General features: G+C 35.0%; 1 protein-coding gene across 1 annotated transcript in view; it reads left to right on the forward strand.

The window, feature by feature from the left end:
- The window catches only part of NCAM2 (neural cell adhesion molecule 2), a 301,713-nt gene that overhangs the window by 168,638 nt on the left and 109,565 nt on the right, over positions 1-23,510 (forward strand). Inside the window, exons 5-8 of the mRNA XM_074599962.1 lie at positions 723-860; positions 7,097-7,214; positions 12,485-12,645; positions 22,981-23,126. Of these exons, the coding sequence (XP_074456063.1) occupies positions 723-860; positions 7,097-7,214; positions 12,485-12,645; positions 22,981-23,126 (563 nt within the window). The remainder of the gene's footprint in view (positions 1-722; positions 861-7,096; positions 7,215-12,484; positions 12,646-22,980; positions 23,127-23,510) is intronic.

The following is a 23,510-nucleotide window of genomic DNA, read 5'->3' on the forward strand; positions in this document are numbered from 1 at the left end:
TACTCTTGCAGATTATAATTTTGCTGTTGCGTGTGCGGGGAAGTGTATGCACACTTGTTCAGAATCTGATTTTTTCAATGAACTCAAGACACTCAAAAGGCCTATTGAATATCATTATATGCTAGACTATGCAGAAAGTGGAGTGGTTTGTTGGATTATGTCTTCGTAGCCATTTCTGTGAAGTGTTAGACTACAGTCAGATACATCATTGACTGAGTAATAGTGAATGAACAAAGGAACAGGAGGAGGGAAGGTGAGCAAGCAAGCTGAGAAATGATTAGCACAGTGACATAAAATGGGCACAAAGACAGTTGGTTATTCTAGATAGAGAGGGAAGAAGTATTTCTAACTTATTTTATTATATATCACTCAATTTATCTTTTTTCCATCTCTCTAATCTTTTTGATAGTCTGTGTAGGTGTTCATGAATATTCCACTAATTTTGCAATATTTTATAAATTTACATTTGATGACTCCTCAGAGTAAGTAAGAAGTTACGGACAGAAAATTCAGATTGAATTTTAGGAAATGGCAATGCATTTTGGAGTGAGAAAAAAACCCCAAATTTCTTGACTGACATTTTACTTTTAAATTGTCAAATGTTTTTTCTATGAGCATTCTGATTGTATAGAGAAAGTACATAAATATTACTCATTTAAGTTAGCATTCCTCGTGTTGTCTTGATTTACTAACCCCACTTAATTTCTTACTTGCCTTTCTAGATCGATTTGCAGTATTAGCAAACAATAATCTCCAAATTCTTAATATCAATAAAAGTGATGAAGGAGTATACAGATGTGAAGGAAGAGTGGAAGCTAGAGGAGAAATTGACTTTCGGGACATAATTGTTATTGTGAATGGTAAGAAATAAAAGTTTTTGAATTGACTTCTTGCTTTACTTGATTTTCATAGCCTATTTTAAACTATATCAGTTTGTAAAAATTCCTGATTAAACTGGTTAATATAGTTGTCATGTCTTTAGTATTGTTTTCCTATAAATGTAATTGCTTAATATTTTTTAAAAATCTACAATACTTTGTAAATAGAATTCATTACATTTCATAATATCACATTACATAAATACATAAAAGCTGGATTATTGCTTTTAATCATTCATGGAACATTGACAATCACTGCAAGACTTGAGTTTCAGATGATAATATATAGTAGTTCAGTTCACCCTCTATTTTTTCAGTTCAACATTTCAATATTTACTGTTGAAATACCACACTTGATTTTTTCAATTATTCACCTTCACTGCATTGAATGTATTTTAATAACTGTTACAAAAGTCACAGATACAATTTATTAAGATTAACAGCATTACTTATAGATTTTTAACATTTTCTTTTTATGAGGAGTAAAATATATAGTGAGTTATCTGAAAAGTGGCATTATGCATTTTATCAGTTTATAATAAACCTTTAAGAAGGAATATGGATGGATTAAGATGAGATGGAGCCTTTAGCTCAAGCTGTCTCTTAAATTCAGGGTTGACCTGTTGTAAAATAAATATCTTTTCATATATTGTCCGGAAAGGACACAGTTCCTAAAGGGCATTTTTTATCTATGCATTCTGTTTAATGTCATTTTTTCAATGAAACTACTTCCATTGTGCCTATTACATTCTGAGTTTTGAATGCTTTGTCCTTGACTGGTCCTTCTTGGCAAACCCCAGTTTACGGAAGATATTACGTAAGTTGAATTCTCAGTTAATTTCAGGAGAAAGTGCAGCTTCTGGCACAGGTATTATTTAATCCACATAGTCAATCTTTGAAGCAGAATTCCTTAGACTGTGGTAGATATTACACAGGCAGTGGCAGGAAATGGGTGATTACCCTACGTATTGTGATAGAATATAACAGTACATGCCCTACACAGTGTGAAGACCCCCAACAAATTGCTTTCCTCTCTGTGCATTGTGCTGCTGCATTAGTTTGACTCCTGGTTGTGTACAGTTCCAACAGTGCATCTGATAGCATTTAAAATTGAATGAGATTTTCTGCTGCTGCTATATATACACGTGAATATGAACCTACATTGTGAAAACCTTTCACTTCTATTGGATATTTATATGCTGTTGAGCTGAGACCAAGCCTGTATTTGACCTAAAACTTCAGATTGAAGACTATGGTCTGACTTCACATCTTTTACTGGTGGATTACATCCTCAAATGTAGATCCTCATATATTTATTATGACTCTAGCTAAGAAAGCTAATACTCAGTTAGCTCTAGACTTCAGTTCATAGTTGGGAGGAGAAGGGGTTGCCAATTGGGCGATTCTGCCATGGTCACTCACGTAGAGTAGTATCAATTAAGAGCTATTTTCTGCTTCGTTTATAGGAATAAATAGGTTTTCCTACATAAAACTTGGCCCAAAATTACTTTTAGGGTAATATTAAAAATCAGAAAGAAAGAAAAATTGTATTGCTCTTTGGTGAAAAGAAAAACCTATGAACGAATCGGATTCAGAAAAGAAAAGAGGGGGGAAAAAAAAGGAGCAATCTGTAGGCCAGTAAAAGCTACGTGGCTGTATTTCCACCATGTTGTCTTTTTTTTTTTTTTTTTTTTAAAAAAAAGTCAAAAAAGCAAAAGCAATAATGATTACTTTGGATGATAATATCATGGCAATATTTGTATGTAGAAACTATTCAAATTTAGAACTTTACTGTTTATTTCCTTATATTGCAGTAGTGCCTACAGGATCTATAGAAAGACCTAAGATCTATACAAACACATAGTAAGAACCACACAAGGTCTCCAAAGCTGGATAAAGTGCAGCTAAAAAACAAAGAAATAGGAATGCTTAAGGAGAGCTGGCACGCCATGTAACCCATAAATTTATATTTAAAAAATTTTAAATTTTTGTGACAGTCTGTAGGGAGAGGTGAATGTAGAGAATGATGAGATTAATAATTGAATCAATAACATTAGTCCTCGCTTTCACATATGTATTTAGGGTTTAAAGTGGAAATACATTTTCAGGAGGAATATAGGGGCTGATGTAGCTTTGCTGATTTATTTGCAGAGTAGCAGAATTCTCTACTGCAAACAGTATGTGGGTATGTTACTTTCTAAATGTCTTCTTTTTTATATAGCAAGGGTTGATATTGTTTCTGTTTCTACAAATATAATTTGTTCTAATGCTCATGCACCCACTCAAAAATATAAGCTATAATAGAATAGTGTGAAATGTCAGATTCCCTTTTGCAAGAATAGTGACGAAGATTTAATTAAAACAGAAACTATTAGCTATCCTTCTCACGGTCTTATAGTTAGAGTATTATCCATGGTGCAGGTGACCCATACATCCTCTGATTCAGGGCACAGATTTGAACTAAGATCACCTTTTCTGTGAGTGAGTACTTTATTTGGTACTGTTTCTCTATCTCTCTGTCCAACTAAAAAGAGAGGACAGAGAGAGTGGAAAAACATTGAGAGGCTGAAAGCACCCGGGCCTTAAAGCATGCTGATGAAGACCAGTCTCTTCAAATCCTCTCAAGAAGAGGAGAAAATTAAACCTAGGATAAAACCTATGATTCTTCTATTTAAGAACAAGAGGTAAGTTCCCTCTTGGGCCATTCTGGTCATAACTGAGTCATCTCTGCCCTGTGGATGACACTTGCTTATGGAATGGTTTCTTGTGCTATGTGGAAGCAAGAAAAATTTATGGCCACTAGAACTATTACTATAAAATGAAGGATTAGACCTTGCAACCACCAAAATAAAATGGTGAAAAGCCACTTCCTGAATGATTTAGAACATGTTGCAGATTCATTCTTTCTTTGGCTGAAGTTAGGTGTCTGTACCCATATTTAGGTACCTAAGTAGCAGAAATTTTCACAGTTGATGAAGCAGCACGTGCAAGTGATGTTGACTAAGTGGAAATTAATTGAACTTTTTAACTTAGATACCTAGATGGAGCATTATTATTTTCCTTATTAACAATAACTTCCTAAGAAACTGAAACTAGGTGGCTTGCATTTTTTTTAATTATTTTTTATTTTTAGTGGAGTAGTAAGTAGGACTAATTTCTTATGAATTTCTTACATTAAATAGGAAATTTCCTGTTTTGTAATTGTGATTTAAATTTAAAATAGTCTAAGTCTTCGTGTTAAATAGTGGGCACTTATAACTACACATAAAGATAATGTTGTAGAGATGTATCTCATTTTGAAGAGAAGGAATTAACAAAGACAATGGGGTGTATCTTGAAAATATTTCTTCCATTCTCCCCTCCATCTGGATGCTAAGCTGGTTGACATAACATTGGCTAATTCACATCTGGGAGAGATGTAAATATCAGGAAGAAGAAATGAAATGGATAGCATTTCTGTCAGACAGTAGTAGAGTATTTTCTCTTCTATACCAGTGTGTAAACTAGCTGATCATAGCAGCAGTTATGACTCAGGTCACATACACATAGTTTTAAAAGCTAAAAGCTGTAAAAAAAAGATATTTTGAAAGTGATATTCAGTGTTCTGGTTAGTGTTGCAAGACTGAGATGAACAGTTTGATAGTGAAGGCTGTGAAATGCAAAACAAATCCTCTCTCTAATAACTTATGGAAAAGAAAAAAAACGAGTAAATTTGAAGAGGAAGTTTTAAAATCTGTTTGCCTAGATTATTGGCCCACATATTCAGAGGTTCATTGCCCCGGGGACATGGTATTTCCATATCCAATCTGTAGCCCAGGCATTTTCAGATAGGAAGGAAGTGATCTGTGAAACAGACTTACCATAAAAAAAGCGTGAAAGCAACTTACAGTAAGTAAATGGATGTTAAAAAACCTTTTTAGTTTTAGCAGGCTGTTCATTATATTGGTTAATTTTTTGTATGATGCTTTAAAGATTACGTACAAACAGAATGCAACTTTACTCAAAAATAGATTAAATAGATAAAAGTAAATCTTGGAACAAAGTTTGATATATAAAATGTTGTTTCTAATGTATGGAAATGTTTGGGGGTTATAATGGATAATAAGTTGAAATACATTTGAGCTAGATTATATCTTTAAAATCTAATGTTTAGGTATCTTTTTCTACTTGCAACACTGAACTTTTTATAGCATTTCTTCTCTATCCATATTTACAGTGAGGTCTAAATGGCATTCTTTTGTTAAAAAAAAAGGTTAGTATAAAATAGAACAAAAGAATTCAAGTTTTCCTGAAAACAAAAACTTATTTTTTGTTCTCTCTCTCGGTAAATGGACTTACTAGCTTTATTTCTTTCAGATTTCTTTGTCTGGGAAGTTCATAAGTTTGGCAGACTTCCTGACCTTCCTGATATAAACAAAAAATAATTGTTTTCACTTAAATATGACTGAATTTTACCATTTTGTTTTAAGTTTGAAATGTGATAGACTTGCCAATATAGCTTCATTTGGCTTTTTCCTCTTATAGGTTCACACTTTGGTTCCATCCTACATACATACAAGAACAGAACCAAAGATGAACAAATCTCTTCCCAGAAAGAATGATGAGAAAAATAAATTTGATGTTTGAAAAGAAAAATAATATTTAATTTCAGTGTCACTGCAGTGTATCTTGGAAGATTGAAGTGCTTAAGTAAAGTGCTGAACCAAGTCACAGTCCTGTAGTTCTTAGCTGTGAGCAGTGAAGAACTTGATACTGCTGGCAAAGAATTGTTTCATCCCCTTATGTTAATGAGTGTATTTTCAGGCCTAGACATTAGAATGCACTGCAAAATGGCTAAAATGTATACAACATTTTCTAAGTGACATTTTTTCATGCAAGATGTTGCACAGCAGAAGGGTTTTGTATGCCAAGTAATGGCCCGTGAAATTTTGGATAGGAAAGAAGTGATCTGTGAAACACTTAAATTTCAGCACACATTAAAAAGTGTGAAAAGTACATTTACTTACTGATCATTGATAATTTTGGTACATCATTTTTTAATAATTTGATACATTTAAGGTTCAGAAGCTGGACAGGCTTCTGAAGGAGAATACTAAAGCTAAAATATTTGGTGCAAAGCAACAAAAGTTGATTCTTAACAGTTTGTGAGAAAAATATGTGTAAGTGCAATGGGAAGCTAAAAGCAAATTCATTGGGGTTACCTGTTTCTCCTTCTTCTCTCTAGTGAAAATTAAAGCTAAAAAGCATGACTCTGAGTCACTGATGATAGGATGTTCTTGCTGGCAGAGACCTACATTTTGTGAAGCTCTAATCTTCTTTTCCTGTTCCTCTTGCTTTCCCTGACATTCCTTCTTTTCCACATATCCCCTTCTTTCCAGTCTGCTGGGATTGTTTTTATTGTTTATTCGCTTCACAGTTAATGGTAACAGATTAACGACAGCTGTCTTAAAATTACCATATAAACACAGATATTAAATATCAGCCTGTGAGTTGTTCTGTCTTAAAAATTATTGCTATTTTTTCTGTTGGGTAGAGGTTCTCTGTGGACTGTTACAGTTTTAGTCATAACTTCATCCCATCAAGAACAGACAAAATCTGTTGCTTTCTGAACACATTAAAATTTTTTGGAAATATCATCTCCAAAAATAGATTGTATCCTTTGGGTTTTATCACCTTTCACTTTTTGAAGCTGGTGATACTCCTGCCCAGGAAATATGCAGGAGTTTAGTAAAAAGAATTAAATATGCATAATCAAGACTACTGCATACTTTTTTAAAAGCACTGTCTGACATCAGTACATGGTTGTATGTCATCTTTATAAATGAATGAAAGATAAAAAAAAAAAAAGTAGAGATACATTTTCATTTGAGATAGTTAAATTAGTACCAGTCATAACTCTGTTGTGTCTTATACATGCTAGGTATAACTAGTTACTTTTAAATGTTCTGTAAAAAAATGGAAGAACTGCGGAAAAAGAGTTTTAAAAATTTATTCTAGTGCAAAAAAAAAAATGTTATGAATGCCCTGTTAATATTAAAATTCTTGTGTAAAAAAGAAAAGAAATGCTAATATCAGTGATTTATCTTGTAACTTGATCCCTAATTGTAACCATAAATCCCAAAATTAGCAAAAGATCCTATCCTGTGCTTTAAATTTCTCCGGAAACACATAAAGTCATTTATTTTTCCATTAACATGACATAATGCTTTATTTTCCAGTTCCCCCTGCAATTACTCTGCTACAGAAATCCTTTAATGCCACTGCAGATCGAGGAGAGGCAATAACTTTTTTCTGCAGAGCCATTGGATCACCTCCACCTGAAATCAGTTGGTATAGGTAAGTTCGCTTGAGGTCCTCACATCTGAGCACATTGTTTTAATGTGTCACAGTTTTCTATCACAGTCCATTAATCTGTGCAACCTTAATTTCTTTACTGAATTTTAAGAGCATCTGCTGTCCATTTCAGTTTGAACTACTAAAGCTAGATTCAGCATCAATAAGTGAATGAACTCACACAAATTCAATTGCACTCAAGTTGCCAGCAAGTGAGATATATGTAAAAAGTAACTAAAATACCATATTGGCATAATTCCCCTCAAATTCATATTTGAAGGGAAACACATAAAGCTGAAGCAATAAGTCCGTATCTCAAAAAGAATAGAAGCAAAAATCTCACAACAACTTTTGTACATGAATGCATCAGGTAAAATCATATGCAGTTATGCAATAAATAAATATCCAATGTAGATCTGCAGAAGTGATAACAAAGATAACATTTTTCTCATCTGTAGAAATAAATTTTAACCATAACACTCCGTTTCAATGAGATTCAGGAAGTATGGCTTTAGAAACCCTTAAGGTATGGAACGTTTCACTGAGTAAGTTTCAAGTGCATTTTATGTAATTTTAAAAATGTAATATGTTTTGAAAATGGTACTGCTTTTAAAGTTCATGTGTGTTTTCTGATGATATCAATGACATGAACATTGGGAACACTTACTGTTTCATTTGGGAACACTTACCATATAACATCTGTAAAAATTTAGATATGCATACACCGTATATTCTTTCAAATTTAACAAAGATGTGTATCACTTTTGGGATATAAAGTATCTCACACTCATCGTACCAGTGCACATTTCTATTTTATACCTGAATAATTTGCGAATACATATACTATTTCAGGTGAATTAAAAGGTTGCTGCATTTTCAAAATGGACATAGAAAGAATTTCCATAAATTCTTAATCTCCTTTGGAATCTTTGAACAATGTTAGATTCATTTTAAAAGTTACCTTCATTTGACTGACAACTTTATCTTAACATGCCATAAGTCAAATATGGATTTAAATTTTTCTCTTTTGCAATTTAAATCTCAGGAGATGTAAATAAACAGAATGCAAAGTTAATTCCTTAATGGGGCTTAGAATTCAAAATTTAGTGAAGAGGAGGAAAAAGAAAAACAAAATATGCAGAGTCCAAATTAAAGAACTGATACTGAATTCAAATTAAGGTTGAATATTCTGATTACTTAATGTCTTTGAAGTAATTTTTTACAATGTATGTCTTATCTGGCCAGAATTCTTAAGAGTTATCTGCAATCTGGCATCCTAAATGGCCTTGTTGTAAGACAACCAACATGAATGTTTTATATTGTTAAGAAAGAATGCATAAATTTCCACAGTTTGTGGATAACTCTGTTTACAGTTGTGTGGTTTTTTAGAATATTTTATAAATATAACAGTATGTACACAGGCTAAGCATCTTGGAGAGACACCTCTGCTTATCAGAGCCTACTGAAAGATTTTCCTTCAGTTTGTCAGCCCCTGAAGCCACTGACTTTTTTAAACCATTCATTAAATAACTTTTAAAAGATTTTATTTCCTATTTCAGGAACTATCTCATAGTGAGGAAAATTGGCTTATGTGCCTCCCTTCCCTGTTTGTTTGTTTGGGTTTTTTTTTCCTTTCATTGTCTTTTTATTTTATCTTATTAGGCTATATAAGTTCTTGGCAGTAGAAAATATTCTTGCTTTTTTATCTGCTGACAGTGAGAGGTTGCAAAGTGGTAGGTGAAAAGGCCCCTGGCCTCTGTGATGGAATATTATCATTGATATGCAAATGGAGGAAAAAAGATGGGGGGAGCTAAATTATTTTTTTCTGGAGGAAGCAAACTTGATCTTAATTGTGTTCCAGTACTAAATTTCTGCATCAAATTTCTGAAATCTCTGTCCTGAGCTGATCAGTTCCCTTTTCACTCACATATTAGTAGCCAGTTAAAAGGATTCAGAATCTGCTGACATCTTTTCCTTGTCATTGGACTTACCTCGCAGGTATGTCAAGATAAAGACCTTAGTTTTCTAGAATATTTCAGATTCTTTTTCTTTAGAAATTAGACTGAGCATAAACTAGATCAAGATAATCCTTCTTGATTTTGATCACTTGTCAGTGATATGAAAGTCTATCAAATCTGATTTATCTAATATTAATATGCATGACATCAATTGAGAACCTAATTGAATCCATTTATCAGAATTAATGGCCAAGGTGTCATATTTCCAATTTCATCACATTTAGTGTATTTTTTGGTGTTGAATGTAAGTTAATATTAACCCAGTTTTATGCAAGTATTTCTTTTTTGATAAACAAGTGGAATTACATCTTGAATTTGATTAAGTGTTAATGCTCATTTAGAAGGATTATAACCTTTGGTTACAGCAAGTTATGGGAATCATGTGTCCACTTTTGTTCCCAGCTGTACCATTTATCTATGTGAGTTCAGTCATTTTATTTAATTTGCTTCAGGTTAACCATTTGTAAAATGGGTTTGTGCAGTAAAATGACTTAATGGAAGTCTGTTTTCTGAATACATGACTATGCTAAGGAAAAAAGTCCAGAGAGATGCAAGCTATTATAGAAGAGAATAATGTTTACTTGTAAAACATTCAAATGTATACCGAGCATTCTAGAGAGCTGAGGAAGAGCTCTGATAAAAAGGGTGGGAATGATTGCTATTCCATTCTGCTTGAGGATTTTTGTTCTATTGTATAGAAAGTACATCTATACCTGTTGAGATGGTTCACCAACATTAAGGACTTGTTTTATACATAGTTCAGTGTTCTCGTGTCTTTGTTGCCTTTTAACATGTGCTCTGACAACAGTTGTTCTCTCATTATTCACTCTGTTGAAGTTTCTTTACCAAGGCCTGCATAATTTGGATCTGCCGTCATGTAGTCTTACCTTCCTTACAGTCCACTGGTATTTTAGTCAATTAAAAAAGAAATTCTCTTTTCTCCTGTCTCCATTTCGGTTTCCAATGAACTGATTTAACAGGTCAACTTCAGCTAAGGCATGAAAAATGGCTGTATTTTTAAAATCAATTGACAGTACTATTGAGGTAGCTTATATATCCCTCTGCGTCGACTGTAAGCAAGGTGCTGGATGAGACAGTAGTTTCAAGCTTTAAACTCTAAGAAAATATCTAATGTGGTAAAGCTTTAACTGTTTATGTTGACCCTTTTCATTTCCAGGTGCTGACAATGTTTAAGATTGTCAATTTAAAAAGGAGGCTTCTGAACTAACGTGTCAGTCTTTCTCAAAAACATGTTTTAGTTCACCTACAAATTTGTCAGTTTGAAATACCTAGTCGAGAAGAAAGGTCAGCAAGCTTAAGTGCTGCTCCATTTAATATGCATATGTACTTTGTGGATATTTCATGGACTGAGAGAATCTAATTTTTTCACTACTTACCTAATAACTCTATTGTACATTAGTGAAAAGTATAACCTTCAGAGAAGCAATACAGTAATAGAATTAAATTAGCCAGGACTGAAAGATAAAGATCCAAATGTACAGGTCACGAACTGGAAATCTTTACTCATGTGAATAGTCCTACTGAAAACACGATGATTGTTTACATCTGTGGAGATGATTTACACTTGTAAAGTTTAACTGGATCAATCCCCTTATCGTTACTGACAGGACTTAGAATTATCTGACGAAAGAAATTATCCCCGTTTAATATCTTATTCATGTTTTCCTGTTCTGCAATATCAGCATCAATCTGAATCTCTCCTGTTCACTAAAGGGTCCAGGGAAATGCTCATAATCTCATTTCTGCTTAGAAATTTCATAGATATAGGTGATATTTCTGATAACAGGCATTTGGAAACTACTTCTGTCCTTGAATATAGACTTTTGTCTCCTAACAGATATGACTAGATTTTTTTGTGAAACCACCTGTGTGGAAAATTGGACCTTTTCTGTTCTGCCAAACAATTTCTATGACTTGATAAACAAGTATCACAATAATGTGAATAATGTGTTGAAGTGGACAGCTAAGTGGACTAGAGTTATTTACAAAAGTGTTACTAAAATGCAAGTTGTATAGATGCTAGGGGAATCCTATTAACAGATATTAATGTTCCCAAGAAAGAAACAGTATTCTCACTTTTAGGGAAAATATTATTTTAGAAAATATGAAACATATGTAGTTATCAGCATTATGTGAGCAGAAAGAAAGTGAAAAACATCATTGCTCAAATCTTGAAATAAAACGAGATGTTCAAACCTAGGCATGCAGAATACAATAGAATATTTCAGTTATGCATAATGGTTTCATTTTATAAATAGTTTGTTTTCAAGAAGTTGGCATTGTCAGCAGGATTATCAATGCTTATGAAAATCAGGCAATTTTTGTGTAGGTGCTTATGAGAAGGGACTGTTGATGATTCAACAGAAACAAGATCAAAAGAAGCCTACAGCAAACAAGGCAGAATGAGAAGAAATAAACAAAGTTAGCATTGCACTTTTGACAATGAAGCTGTTTTGATAACTGTGTGTGTGCCAAGGTGCTCAAATGGACCGGTCAAGCCCCAATCAGCCCTCAGGATTGTTTACAGGTTTTATTATTTCTGTACCATCTGGTCAGAACTCATTCTAACATCTGGAGAGTTGTCTGCTTACTAAGTTGTGGCTAGCTAGCAGCAACCGAGAGGAAATAATTTGGAAGGGTTCTTTATGTGCTAGTAAGCTCTAAAGTAATTTAAAATATTTTTTTATAAGTTGGTACGTTGTTACTAATGTGAACTGCAACAGTTACACTTTGAAAACAGGCTTTTAAATGTTTCTCACCTACAAGTATGTATTTGTAGAACCGATTTCCTTCTATACTTCATGGAGTGTAAGGTGTATGTTAGAGTGCTATTCACAAGCATTTTTCTAACCTTAATTCAATATTGAACATTTAAGAATAAAAATATTATAGTATTTTTCATACATACATATTTTAGAATCTGACAATAAAATTTTGAAGCTGGGCATCAAACTTGAACATCAAAATGCAGTTCAGTATGCTTTGCTTGTGTCCAGAATGTGCACATTCTTATGAAAAACCACTGTGATCCTGCAGAACAATTTTAGTTATGCTAAAATCGAATATCTTCTATACATACTGCTAATTTATGCCATGTGAGTTAATGCATTTTCGAAGCTAGCATAACGTTTTTTTCCCTCAATGATTATTTTCAACATATTAATGCTTCCATAGCACACCATTTCAGACTTTGGAACCTACTTGTTGATTTATACGTCATTTTTATTTTTTTAGGAATGGCAAACTTATTGAAGAAAATGAAAAATATGTGCTGAGAGGAAGCAATACAGAACTAACAATAAGAGATATAAAAAATATTGATGCAGGTCCTTATATCTGTAATGCTAAAAACAAAGCAGGAAATGATAAAAAACAGACATTCCTTCAAGTTTTTGGTAAGTACTGTATTGCATGTTCCATCCTTCCTTTTTATATGTAAATAGTAGGGAACTGAAGTTATAATTCACAATTTTCAGTGGAACAGTTTATCTGCAAGGTGTCTACTGAAGCAGCAAGCCACTCTGAATAATTTTACAGATTTTTCCTCCCTGTTGGCTACTTTAACCTTTACATCTGACTTTAATTTTGAAAAGGCTGTCTTCGGCATTAGTTTTTCTACTATTCAGATACAGTACAATGGAGTGTTAAATTGTTAATTCACTCTGGTTTTCCTTTAAAAGTTGGCTTATTGTAAGAAAACCAAGAGAAGAAAGGGAAAAATTATAAAAGGGGAAAACCCAGGTTATTTGTACTTCTAAGCAGTGCTTTTCTTTTTTTTTTTTTTTTACCTTTTTTTTTTTTTAATAAGAAGACACCATGCAGAGGTGTTCCTGATTATTTTTTATTTATTTTTCTTTCTTGATTTTTATTTTAAGTGCGTGATTGCAGATGGAGTCACAAAAAAAACATTGTCTGATCTGAGTTTCAAAGGATAAAAGTAATAACATGAAAACTTATTTCTCTTTTTGTGCTCTAACGCTCAATTTGTGTTCGTGATTCTCTGCTTTACATAGAGCTGATAATTCCTTTGAAGTTTTGTGTAGCTATAACCTAGGGAGAGTAGGCATCTGTGAGAATGTAGAAAACTTCCGGCAGAATCATTGTGCAGGATCAAGGCTGTAGCTTATTTATGAAAAACATACAAAAAAGTAATGTGTTGGGGTTTTTTGGCTCGTAGTAGAGAGAAAGACCATTTATATTTGAACAGCTAAAGCACATACTTAGGACGATGGGAAATTAAATGTTAAGTCCCAATTAAAACTAACAATACAAAGTGAAACAGTTCTAACGGGAGAGGCAAATCTGGTAATTTGCTCTGAAAAAGCTAAACAGTTGGGTTGGATAATCCTGTCGTTTGGGATTTGGGAGCCTGAGGCTGAAGCTGTGGTGTCAGGTGAACAGGTTAGCTGTGTCTGTGTGCCTTCCACTGGCTTTCCTATTTGGGAAGCTCTTCATAGCCCTTCATGCCGTGCTCTCTCCATTGCTCCATACTCCAGATGGGTTGCCTAACCATTGGGCTACTTTGTTCTTCTGAGGTGCTTGAAAGTTATTCTCAAGTGCTTTTCAAAGGAAAGAAGCTGAAATACAGTTTTGGATTTCATCCCAGCCTCAAGATGTAGAGCATCTTGAAGATTTTTGTGGAGAAACCTAAACATTTTATTCAATTGTATTTCCAAAATTAAAAATAAAACCAAAAACAACAAAAAAAACAACAACCCAAAACTGAAACTAATTTGAAGGAATAGAAAAGACTAAGTTTCAGACAGAAATAATTTTGTGTGATTCAAGTACTTCTAAGTATGGATGAAATTTACGTAGGTAACTTTTTAATGCAAGGAATAGGGAAAGGGAGACACCAGACTAAGAGTGAGTATTTCCTGAATACATTCTTCCATCTTTTAACAACCACTATTCTGGGGACTCCCTGGGAAGCTAAATCCAAATGATTTAATAGATACCATGACTTTGTTTCATTCATTTTGAACCTACACATCCTTTTTGTTTCCACAACATCCTAAAGTGCTAAATTCCTTGAATTATTTCTTTCTTGCACGAAAAATTATTTCCTATGTTTAAGTTTGGAGGCTGTTCATTCCTTTGGCTTGTAATTCTCATTTTAAGATAAAAAGTGAAGAATAATTCCATGTGTTATTTATGTAAAATGTAGTTTTCTCTCTTGCTAGTCCATTTATTTTTTAAGGTGCAAGTTTCTAGTCTATTTAATTTCTCCTACTGTGGAAATGATTATGCATCTCTGAACCATGCGTTCCTGTACCTTTTTGGTCATAATTGCCTGTTTGTGAAATGGCAAGGCAAGAATTGCATGCTGGATTCACGTCTGGGCAGGGGGGGAGCCTGGCTGTTCAGCAGCACAGCGCTGCTTCTGCTTTGATCTCTGCCTTCTCCCACATTCGGTTTCCTCTCTGACTCTCCCCAAGCACTGAACTCGTGTTTCCACAGAACTGTCTGCAGTGTCTCCCAGGTCCCTTTCCTGAGTGGTTATAGCTAATTTAGAACATGTTAAGTATGTATATTTAGAGTTCTTCCTCTGTGGTTTACTATTGGACATATTTAAATCAGATTATAATTATCTGTGTCCTATTAGTTTGACCTTAGGGAATAGTACCAGAAGTTAAGCCTCTGACCTTATTTGTAATCTCTAAACCTAGTATGATTTTCATGTAATACTGCCTTTACGAAATTCATCTCTACGTTCAGTCTGGAAACATGTAGCAGAGTAGTTGTATTTTCTCCTACAAAGAGCTTTACTTTTGCTTTTGTCTCTCTCACGCAGGTTAAACTCCCAGTCATAAATATAGCCAACATCTTAATATACATTTCTTCCCCTTAAATGTATTCAAAAAACTGCAGTTTGAAAATGGCAAGGCAGATGGCTGATTATTATAGCTAAATAGTACACAAACAGCGAGTTTGTGTTAAAATGACCTATTAAATTACATTTTTCTTTTCCATTCCATTAGCTTGCTCGTCTCACCTTCCTGCTGTCTTTTATTTTAATTTACAGTGCAAACTCCTTGGCGATGACTATTGTCTCCACTGCGACAGGGCTCTGGCAGGGCTGAAACTTGTAATAACAGTAATGTAACCATAATGCAATAAGAATAACAGTAACATTGTAGCATTCAGCATTTAAAATTTCTAGTACTCTGCACTTTTGAATGAACATGCCCATCTTAGTTCCATCTAACACATGCATATGTTTAGTTTCCATGCAAGATTTTTTTTGTTCAACATTTTTTTTTATTTCCAGTGTCAGTTAAAAATGCTATTTTGTCCTCATATCAAATTCTTACGCTGACAGTTTTTCTGGAACACTAACACATATATAGAAACCTATATGCACACACCCAGCTCTTCCCAGTTCTTTATCTTTGTTAGTGCTTCTTATCTGTTCTACTGAATAAGGCTTAGAAGAATAAAGAAAACCCTGTTTCCCTCAAAGGCATTCTTACTGATCATGATTTGGTAATCTCTATCTGTCATCTGCTATAGTTCTCTCTGCATTGTTATCTATTTCTACCTGAAAGATCTCATCCATATTAATGCTTAGGACTTGTGCTAAGATTTTTTTTATGTTTAGTCCTTCTGAATGGCTTGAAACCATAGGTGTTCCTCCTTGAATTTTTTCAAAAATATTTTTAGTATTTGTCTCTGCTTGGTAGCTAACTTTGTATCTCACTTACCCATACTATTCATTTTCATTGTTTGATTTGTTTTGTGATGTAATTAGCCATTTGTATGTGTGTGTTTATATACATGTGAATAAGCATTTTGAATTATGAAATACTACACTTTTACAGCTGTGGGCATCCCAACAAAGTTTTCAAAAATAACATAATAATAAGAGCAGTCAAGAAAATTCAGTCCTTTAAAACCTTCCTACATTGTCTCACTTTCTAAGACCTAAATATGTGTTTCTGCATCGTTACTTCTCCAGAGTGATGGCAGTAGTATTCATTTACCTTATAATAAAACATCTAATCGTGCTAAATGAAACAAAATTAGCTTTAAAAACATATTCATACTTTATAAGAACAGTGCTTATATTCCGAGGACAGTTTATATGTCTTCATTTTGTTTGTTCTTTAGTTGATCATTTCCACTCCTTAATCACTCAAATGCTTGGTTCTACCATTCCATGATGCATAAATAATTGAGGTTTTCAAGAAGTTTTCTCTCTTCTGTACATATGCCATAGAAAGAGACATTTCTGTCTAGAAATGTATGTTTCTAGAAAGGGAAAAATACCTTTTCTTTAATCAGAATTGGTAAAAAATGGGAAGGAGTTCTAGCATATGTTAATTTGAAGTTCCCTAAGGTATAGGTCTTTTACCTACATAATCTATGAGAGGGTAGTCTCAGCTTATCAAAAATATTTCATTGGCATTTCAGTAGCTTGTGACGATTTCATGAAAGTCAACTGACAGAAAAATACCTCAAGAAGCATTACCCTTTATAATTATTGTATAGTTTAAGCACACAATATTTTTATTTTCTAGATGTCTTTTAAAATATAATCTGAATCTTATATAGCAGGAAGGTTTTTACAGCTGTGTTCAATTTAACTTTTATTGGTTATTGAAAAAAGTATATGCTATTATTCTTTTTTAATCTGTCATCAGGCAGATGAGAGGTAATGTAATGGACCTCTCCTGTCTTATCCCTCTCTGATGTGTTCCAAATGTTAAAATTCAAAACACTTAGATTAATCTAGGCCCTCAAAAGTCACACATCTTGGAACCAAAGAGGCTGCAGTGGATCTATAATGAAACTGGAGTGAGAGGTTGCCTAAATTTTTTCCATTATTTTCAGGCTTAATGACTGCATTCCTTTTACATTTATAGTGCCTGGAGCACACCTAGTTACTTCTCCTTTGAGCTTAATAAGTAAATTAAGATGTATTTCAGTTTGGGGTTTTTTTGTTAGGTTTTTTTTTGTGGTTTGTGTTTTTTCTTTTTTCCCCTAAGACACTATTCAATATATATATGGAAGTTCTTCACTTAAATTCATGAATATAGATAGAAAAGGAATCCCATGGAACTGTGCATGGAACTGTCTGTGCCTGCTCATCCCAGATATTATGAAGTATACGAACTACAGCTTCACAAAACACAATTCATCAATTAAAGATGTAGTATCAAAAGTTCATACATTTTCTATATTCCTTCTTCCTCCCTTTTACCTTCTTACCTGTTTGGAACACCTCTACTTTTTAAAATTGGTGCAATCTATAAAGGTAGTGATGCTGGTTCTCTCAGAAGACAAGTAGTGATACCATTTTAATATATACAAAGACTCAGGTTTATCATGCGTTAAATCAACACTTTCATACTGGTATGTGTGCAAACCCTTATTTTGATAGGAAGCAAGTTTCAGGATTCTGTTTCTTAGATATTTCCTTGTTGGACTCTAGCTTGTTTACTGAAGTCAAATTGAACCAGCAGTTTCCAGGAGAATGGGATTGCAGTTTTGCTACCTGATACAAGTGTGGCTGTGGAGGAAGATAGCATAAGAGTACGATTTTTCATGTGTCGTATTAATCAAGAGATCCTATCCAGCAGCGATACAGACATAAACTGAGCCTCTTGCCAGTAAACCCATGTTTGTATTAATAATAAGCTGTTTAAAGGAGTTCTTTTCATGAGATATAATCAGGACTATCTCAAGCTTTATATGTTTGCTACTTTCCAAGTCTGATGAACATCTTTTGTCAAAGATCTGGGTAGAACTCTGTGACTTCAATAAATTCTGTTATTTTTCCAAGAAATCAGTTGTAAGTGTCCAATAACAAATCTGGAACCTCAGATTGCTATCGATGTTCTTAATGTTTTTGGGGAGGGTGTAAAGTACACAGCAATGAGCTTAAACTTTCTGTCCAAAAAGGTACTGCCCTTGTCTGAGACAAATCCAGAAGAGGCCAAACTTGTTCACTGAGGAAACATTAGAAAACTTAACACCAACCCTCTCTGCTCAGAGAGCAAATTTTCCTCCAACCAGTAAATGTTATTTATTTGACAGCATCACTCTCTTAATATTTGAAAAATGCATGTCTGGTAATGAGCTATTCCTTTTCCTTCCGAATAAAATAATTTTAATGAAGCTTAAGGATAACTCCTTTCTATATTCAAACCTTCTTTCATTTCAGTCAGGTCATTCAGTTTATAATTTTTAAATACATTATAATACAAATATTTCAATATTTTTGACTGAAGAAACCAGCAAAGACCTGTAGGCTTCCTGGATTGACATTCCAAGACCTGTATTTCCATTTGTTTCATAATTGCTAAAATACAGCAAGCAAATGCCATTTCAGTTTGAGAATGACCTTGTCAATTTAGAAAAAGCAGTTAAATAATTGAGGGCGGGGGGGAAACCCACCTGTTTCAGTATTTCTGTAAATACTAGTGTGGTGGGTTGACCTTGGCTGGCCACTAGGTGCCCACCAAAGCTGCTCTATTACTCCCCCTCCTCAGCTGGACAGGGGAGAGAAAATATAACCAAAGGCTTGTGAGTTGAGATAAGGGCAGGGAGATCACTCAGCAATTACCATCACAGGCAAAACAGACTCGACTTGGGGAAATTAATTTAATTTATTACCAATCAAAACAAAGCAGGGTAATGATAAATAAAATCAAATCTTAAAACACTTTCCCCCCCCCCCCCCTTCTTCCCATGCTCAACTTCACTCCCGATTTCTTTGCTTCCTCCCTGCCCCAAGCAGTGAAGGGGGATGGGAAATGGGGGTTGTGGTCAGTTCGTCACACGTTGTCTCTGCTGCTCATTCCTCCTCAGGGCGAGGACTCCTCACACTCTTCCCTTGCTCCAGCGTGGGATACCTCCCACAGGAGACAGTCCCCACGAACTGCTCCAACATGGGTCCCTTCCACAGGGTGCAGTCCTTCAGGAACAGACTGCTCCAGAGTGTGTCCCCCACGGTGTCACAAGTCCTTCCAGGAGTCTGCTCCAGCATGGGCTTCCCATGGGGTCACAGCCTCCTTTGGGCGCATCCACCTGCTCCAGTGTGGGGACCTCCACAGGCTGCAGGTGGATATCTGCTCAACTGTTAACCTCCATGGGCTTCAGGGGGACAGCCTGCCTCACCATGGTCTTCACCACAGGCTGCAGGGAAACCTCCTCTCAGGCTCCTGGAGCACATCTTCCCCCTCCTTCTTCACTGACCTTGGTGTCTGCAGAGTTGTTGCTCTCACATATACTCACTCCTCTCTTCTGGCTGCTGTTGTGCAGCAGTTTTTTGCCCTTCTTAAATATATTATCCCAGAGGTGTTACCGCCATCACTGATGGGCTCAGACTTGGCCAACAGTGGGTCCATCTTGGAGCCGACTGGCATTGGCTCTATTAGACATGGGGGAAGTTTCTAGCAGCTTCTCACAGAAGCCACCCCTGTAGCACCCCCCGCCACCTCCGGCTACCAAAACCTTGCCTCACAAGCCTAATGCAAATAGTCTGGGCATTTTCAAATAAATATTGTCATTTACATGTACACAAAATTATTTTAATACTTTACAATGTCCAAAATGTCATAAAAAAGTAGTCAAACAGTATAAAAACTTGCAGTCGATGGCAAGTTATGACTTGTGACCTACAAAAATGAAGCAATTAAATAATATCCCCCGTTTGAGCTCTCTTCTTCTTCCTAGTAATAACTGTCAGCTAGATATATTTGATGATTAATCAGTGCTTATTCCTTTAAATGTCAGCTGTTCATGTCTAAAATGTCAAGCTAAAACTTTGTCTTGTGATCTATTTGAAGAAGAACTTAAAGAAATTTAGAATATAAGTCTAAGATTAAAAATTAAAGAGTATTAGTTATATGGTTTAGAGCATGCATCAACTTGAGAAGATCATATTGTTTGTCGTGTCCAGATGGCGAAATCCTCTTGTTCTGATGGAAATAATGTAATTCCAAATTTTACAAATTTCTTGACATAAAATAATATGTATGATGCTTTTTTTTAAATGAATGATATATCTGCCATAGCCCTTTTGTTGTTTCCAGGGATGATATTATATCAAAGTATAGAAAAGAAAGAACAGATTATATTGTAGCCAGGAGACATGGCTATAGAAGTAGAGCATTTGAATTACCCAAGGTAGAATATTTCACAGGCATTTGCATGAATCTGAAAGTGAGTGTAATAACTGAAGTTATTTTGAAGTTTAGCTTGGTTATCTTTTATCTCAAATTCTTTTTTTGTAGCACTTTCAAATGACAGCCCTTGTTATACTATTGAAGAAAGTTTCAGCTTTTCTCGGTCAAATTGATGTCCTCCTGTTTTACTACCTTCTAATGCATCCAGTAAAGCTGGATCCAGTTGACATTTCAAGAACCACTGATCTCTCAGGGTATTTTCTTTCTGCACCCAATGTCACTCACCGTAGATTATATCTTAATGAAGCAGGGTATTAGTGCAGTGCTTTGTTAGGTAAAATATTACCTGTTTTTCATCTCTATGCAGTAAATACACAATAGATTATTTGTAATAGTCAAGGGTGGGCAGACAGTATACAAGCAACAGAAGGAGTATGGAGCTAAGGAATGAGAAATGACACCAAGAACGGTGTGGTGAAAATGGATAAAAGAGAGGTAGATACTGTGTCTGGATATAGCAAGTTTGAACCTGGTTGTATTGTTTTTCTTGGTACTGCTGAATGCAGCATCTGTGAGGCAATGGTCGTAAATGAAATAGTGTCCATAAAATGAAAAAGTAGACTAGACATAAGGAAGACATTCTTCATCATGAGGCAGGCACTGCAACAGGCTGGTAAGAAAGGCCGTGTAGTCTCTGTTCTTGGCATTTTTCAAGGTAGAGCTAACAAATCCCTGAGCAATCTGGTCTGAACAGGGTCTGTTGACCCCGTGTTGATGAGGAGGTTGGTCAAGGTGACCTTCTGGAGACCTTTCCAACCTGAATGGTTCTTTTTCCACTTTTGATCCACTAACATAAGCCAATATTACTTTTCTGTGTAGCATATACTTTTGTAACCTCATTAGAAAATAGGTTACCCCTCTGCTTATTTTCTGCTTCATAGAATATACTATACTAGTGCTTCCTCAAAAGCAAAACTCAGGAAAACTACATAGAAAATACGTGATTTTCAACAAATGTCCTTAATTTTTACAAAGTCAACGCTAAGAGCTGCCAAAATTAAATTTAGTCAAGTAACCTTAATTCACTGGTTTTGAGTGTAAACATATTGAATCATATTCTTATTACATTATTACATGTTAGGTTTTCCAGTGGGATGTGTGTCTTATTCAAAGTGTAGACTTCATAGAAACTTATTAATGGTTATATATGGGTGAACATATAAGACCAAAACATTTTTTATGAAAGGACTTGAATGCAATGGAAGAGAGTACTATTCTATACATGGTTCTACAACAGAGTTCTTCTATGATATTGTACAGATAAGTGCTCTAAATAAAAGTATTCACATGTAACCAGAAATTGTATTGCATAAGTAAATAACCTGGCAAGGCACAGTATAGATTGACAGCTGCGGTTGCTGTATGCTTGTGGCTATAAAGTGGAATGATTTGAAGAATGCAAACGCTATCTGGATTTTTTTTAGGTGTATCTTACTACCAATTTACTCGGTAAGTAAGGATGAATAGCTTTGTATCAGAGGACTTAACAGTGTTAATACCAGTACAATATGTTTGTTATTGGGGCATTTTGTTAAGTTCTGTTATTTGTGTAAGGGAGTTAAATATTGCTAAAGATAAAAGACCAAGAATATTAATATTTTTTTTCCAAATAATTTGTATGTGAAGACAAACACAGATTGTTGTAGAATCAAAAAATGCCTGAGGCAGGAGCGCACCTCTGGAGACCACCTAGTCCAACCCCCTGCTCAGAGGAGGGCCAGGCAGACCAGGTGTCTTGCACCATGTCTAGCTGGGGTGAGAACATCTTCAAGGATGGAGATTCCACAGTCTCCTGGGCAGCTTTTTATGCTGTTTAGTCTCCCTCTCAGTAAAATAGGTTTTTCCTCTTCCTGTATTTCTATTTGCCTCTTGCCCTGTCACTGGGCACCACCAAGAAGATTCTGGCTCTATCCGTACTCACCTCTATGAGGTATTTGTACACATGGTTAGGATCCCTGGAGCCTTCTCTACTCAAGGGTGAATTGCTCTCTTGCTGTCAACTTCATGTCCACCAGGACTCCCTGGGCACTTTCTGCAGAGTTACTTTCCAGCCAGTCAGCACCCATCCTGCACTGGTCCATGGAGTTATTCCTGCTCAGGTGCTGGATCATCATGGAATCATTGAATCTTTAATTCATTCCTGAAGCTCCAGAGAGTAGCAAGGGCTCGCTGGTCCCTAAGGACAGCAAGCCAGGAGCAAAGCACACGAACACAGCCATCGGGGTAGGGGCCTCGTCAGCCAGGACCCGTCCCACACTACCCCACCGAGGGGAGCAGGCAGTCAGGCAGTCCCATGGGTGTCAGCCGTGCTGAGCCAGGAGTCCAGGTCATCAGACTTACAGAAATGGTTGTTGTGCAACTTGAAGTCAGAAAAGTTAATTGCTCTTATCGATGGTAACATTAAACCTTTAGTTAATCCTAAGTAAAAAAAAGAAAAAAACAGGAATGTGCTTTAACAAACAAATAGTGGTTTAAAAGATAGATTTTGACATGACATTATTTGTGCAGAATGAGTAATGTAATTTGTATTTTTAACAGTACAGCCTCAAATAATACAACTTAAAAATGAAACCACATTTGAGAATGGGAAAGCCACCCTCATCTGTGAAGCAGAAGGAGAACCTGTTCCAGAGATTACTTGGAAAAGGGCCATTGATGGAATAACTTTCTCTGAAGGTGACAAGGTAAATCAGCCTTTAATGTCTAAATTATCTAAATATTTATTGTCTGGCTAATCTTTTTGTAAGCAGAAAATTAATTTAGATATAGATTAATTCTAGATTCCTCTGGAATTGGAAGGAATTGCTATTTTCAAAATTAATGAGAGAGATGTGGAGATTCTAAATTTTAAATTGAAACAAACAGAGAAATAAAAAAGCAATTAAAGTGCTGAAAGGTAATTCATCTCATCAGGCCTAAATGTTTATACATAATCCATATGGGTTTGAATTTTGTCTTCATCATAATGACTGCCCATAGCCCTTCTTTACTATATTTGGACTCTGTCTAGTATTTCTCAAAATGCAGTGGAGCTTATAGAAATCTGAAATAAAAAATTTGAAATACAT

The sequence above is a fragment of the Larus michahellis genome, chromosome 1 (assembly GCF_964199755.1).
Source record: "Larus michahellis chromosome 1, bLarMic1.1, whole genome shotgun sequence".
NCBI lineage: Eukaryota > Metazoa > Chordata > Aves > Charadriiformes > Laridae > Larus > Larus michahellis.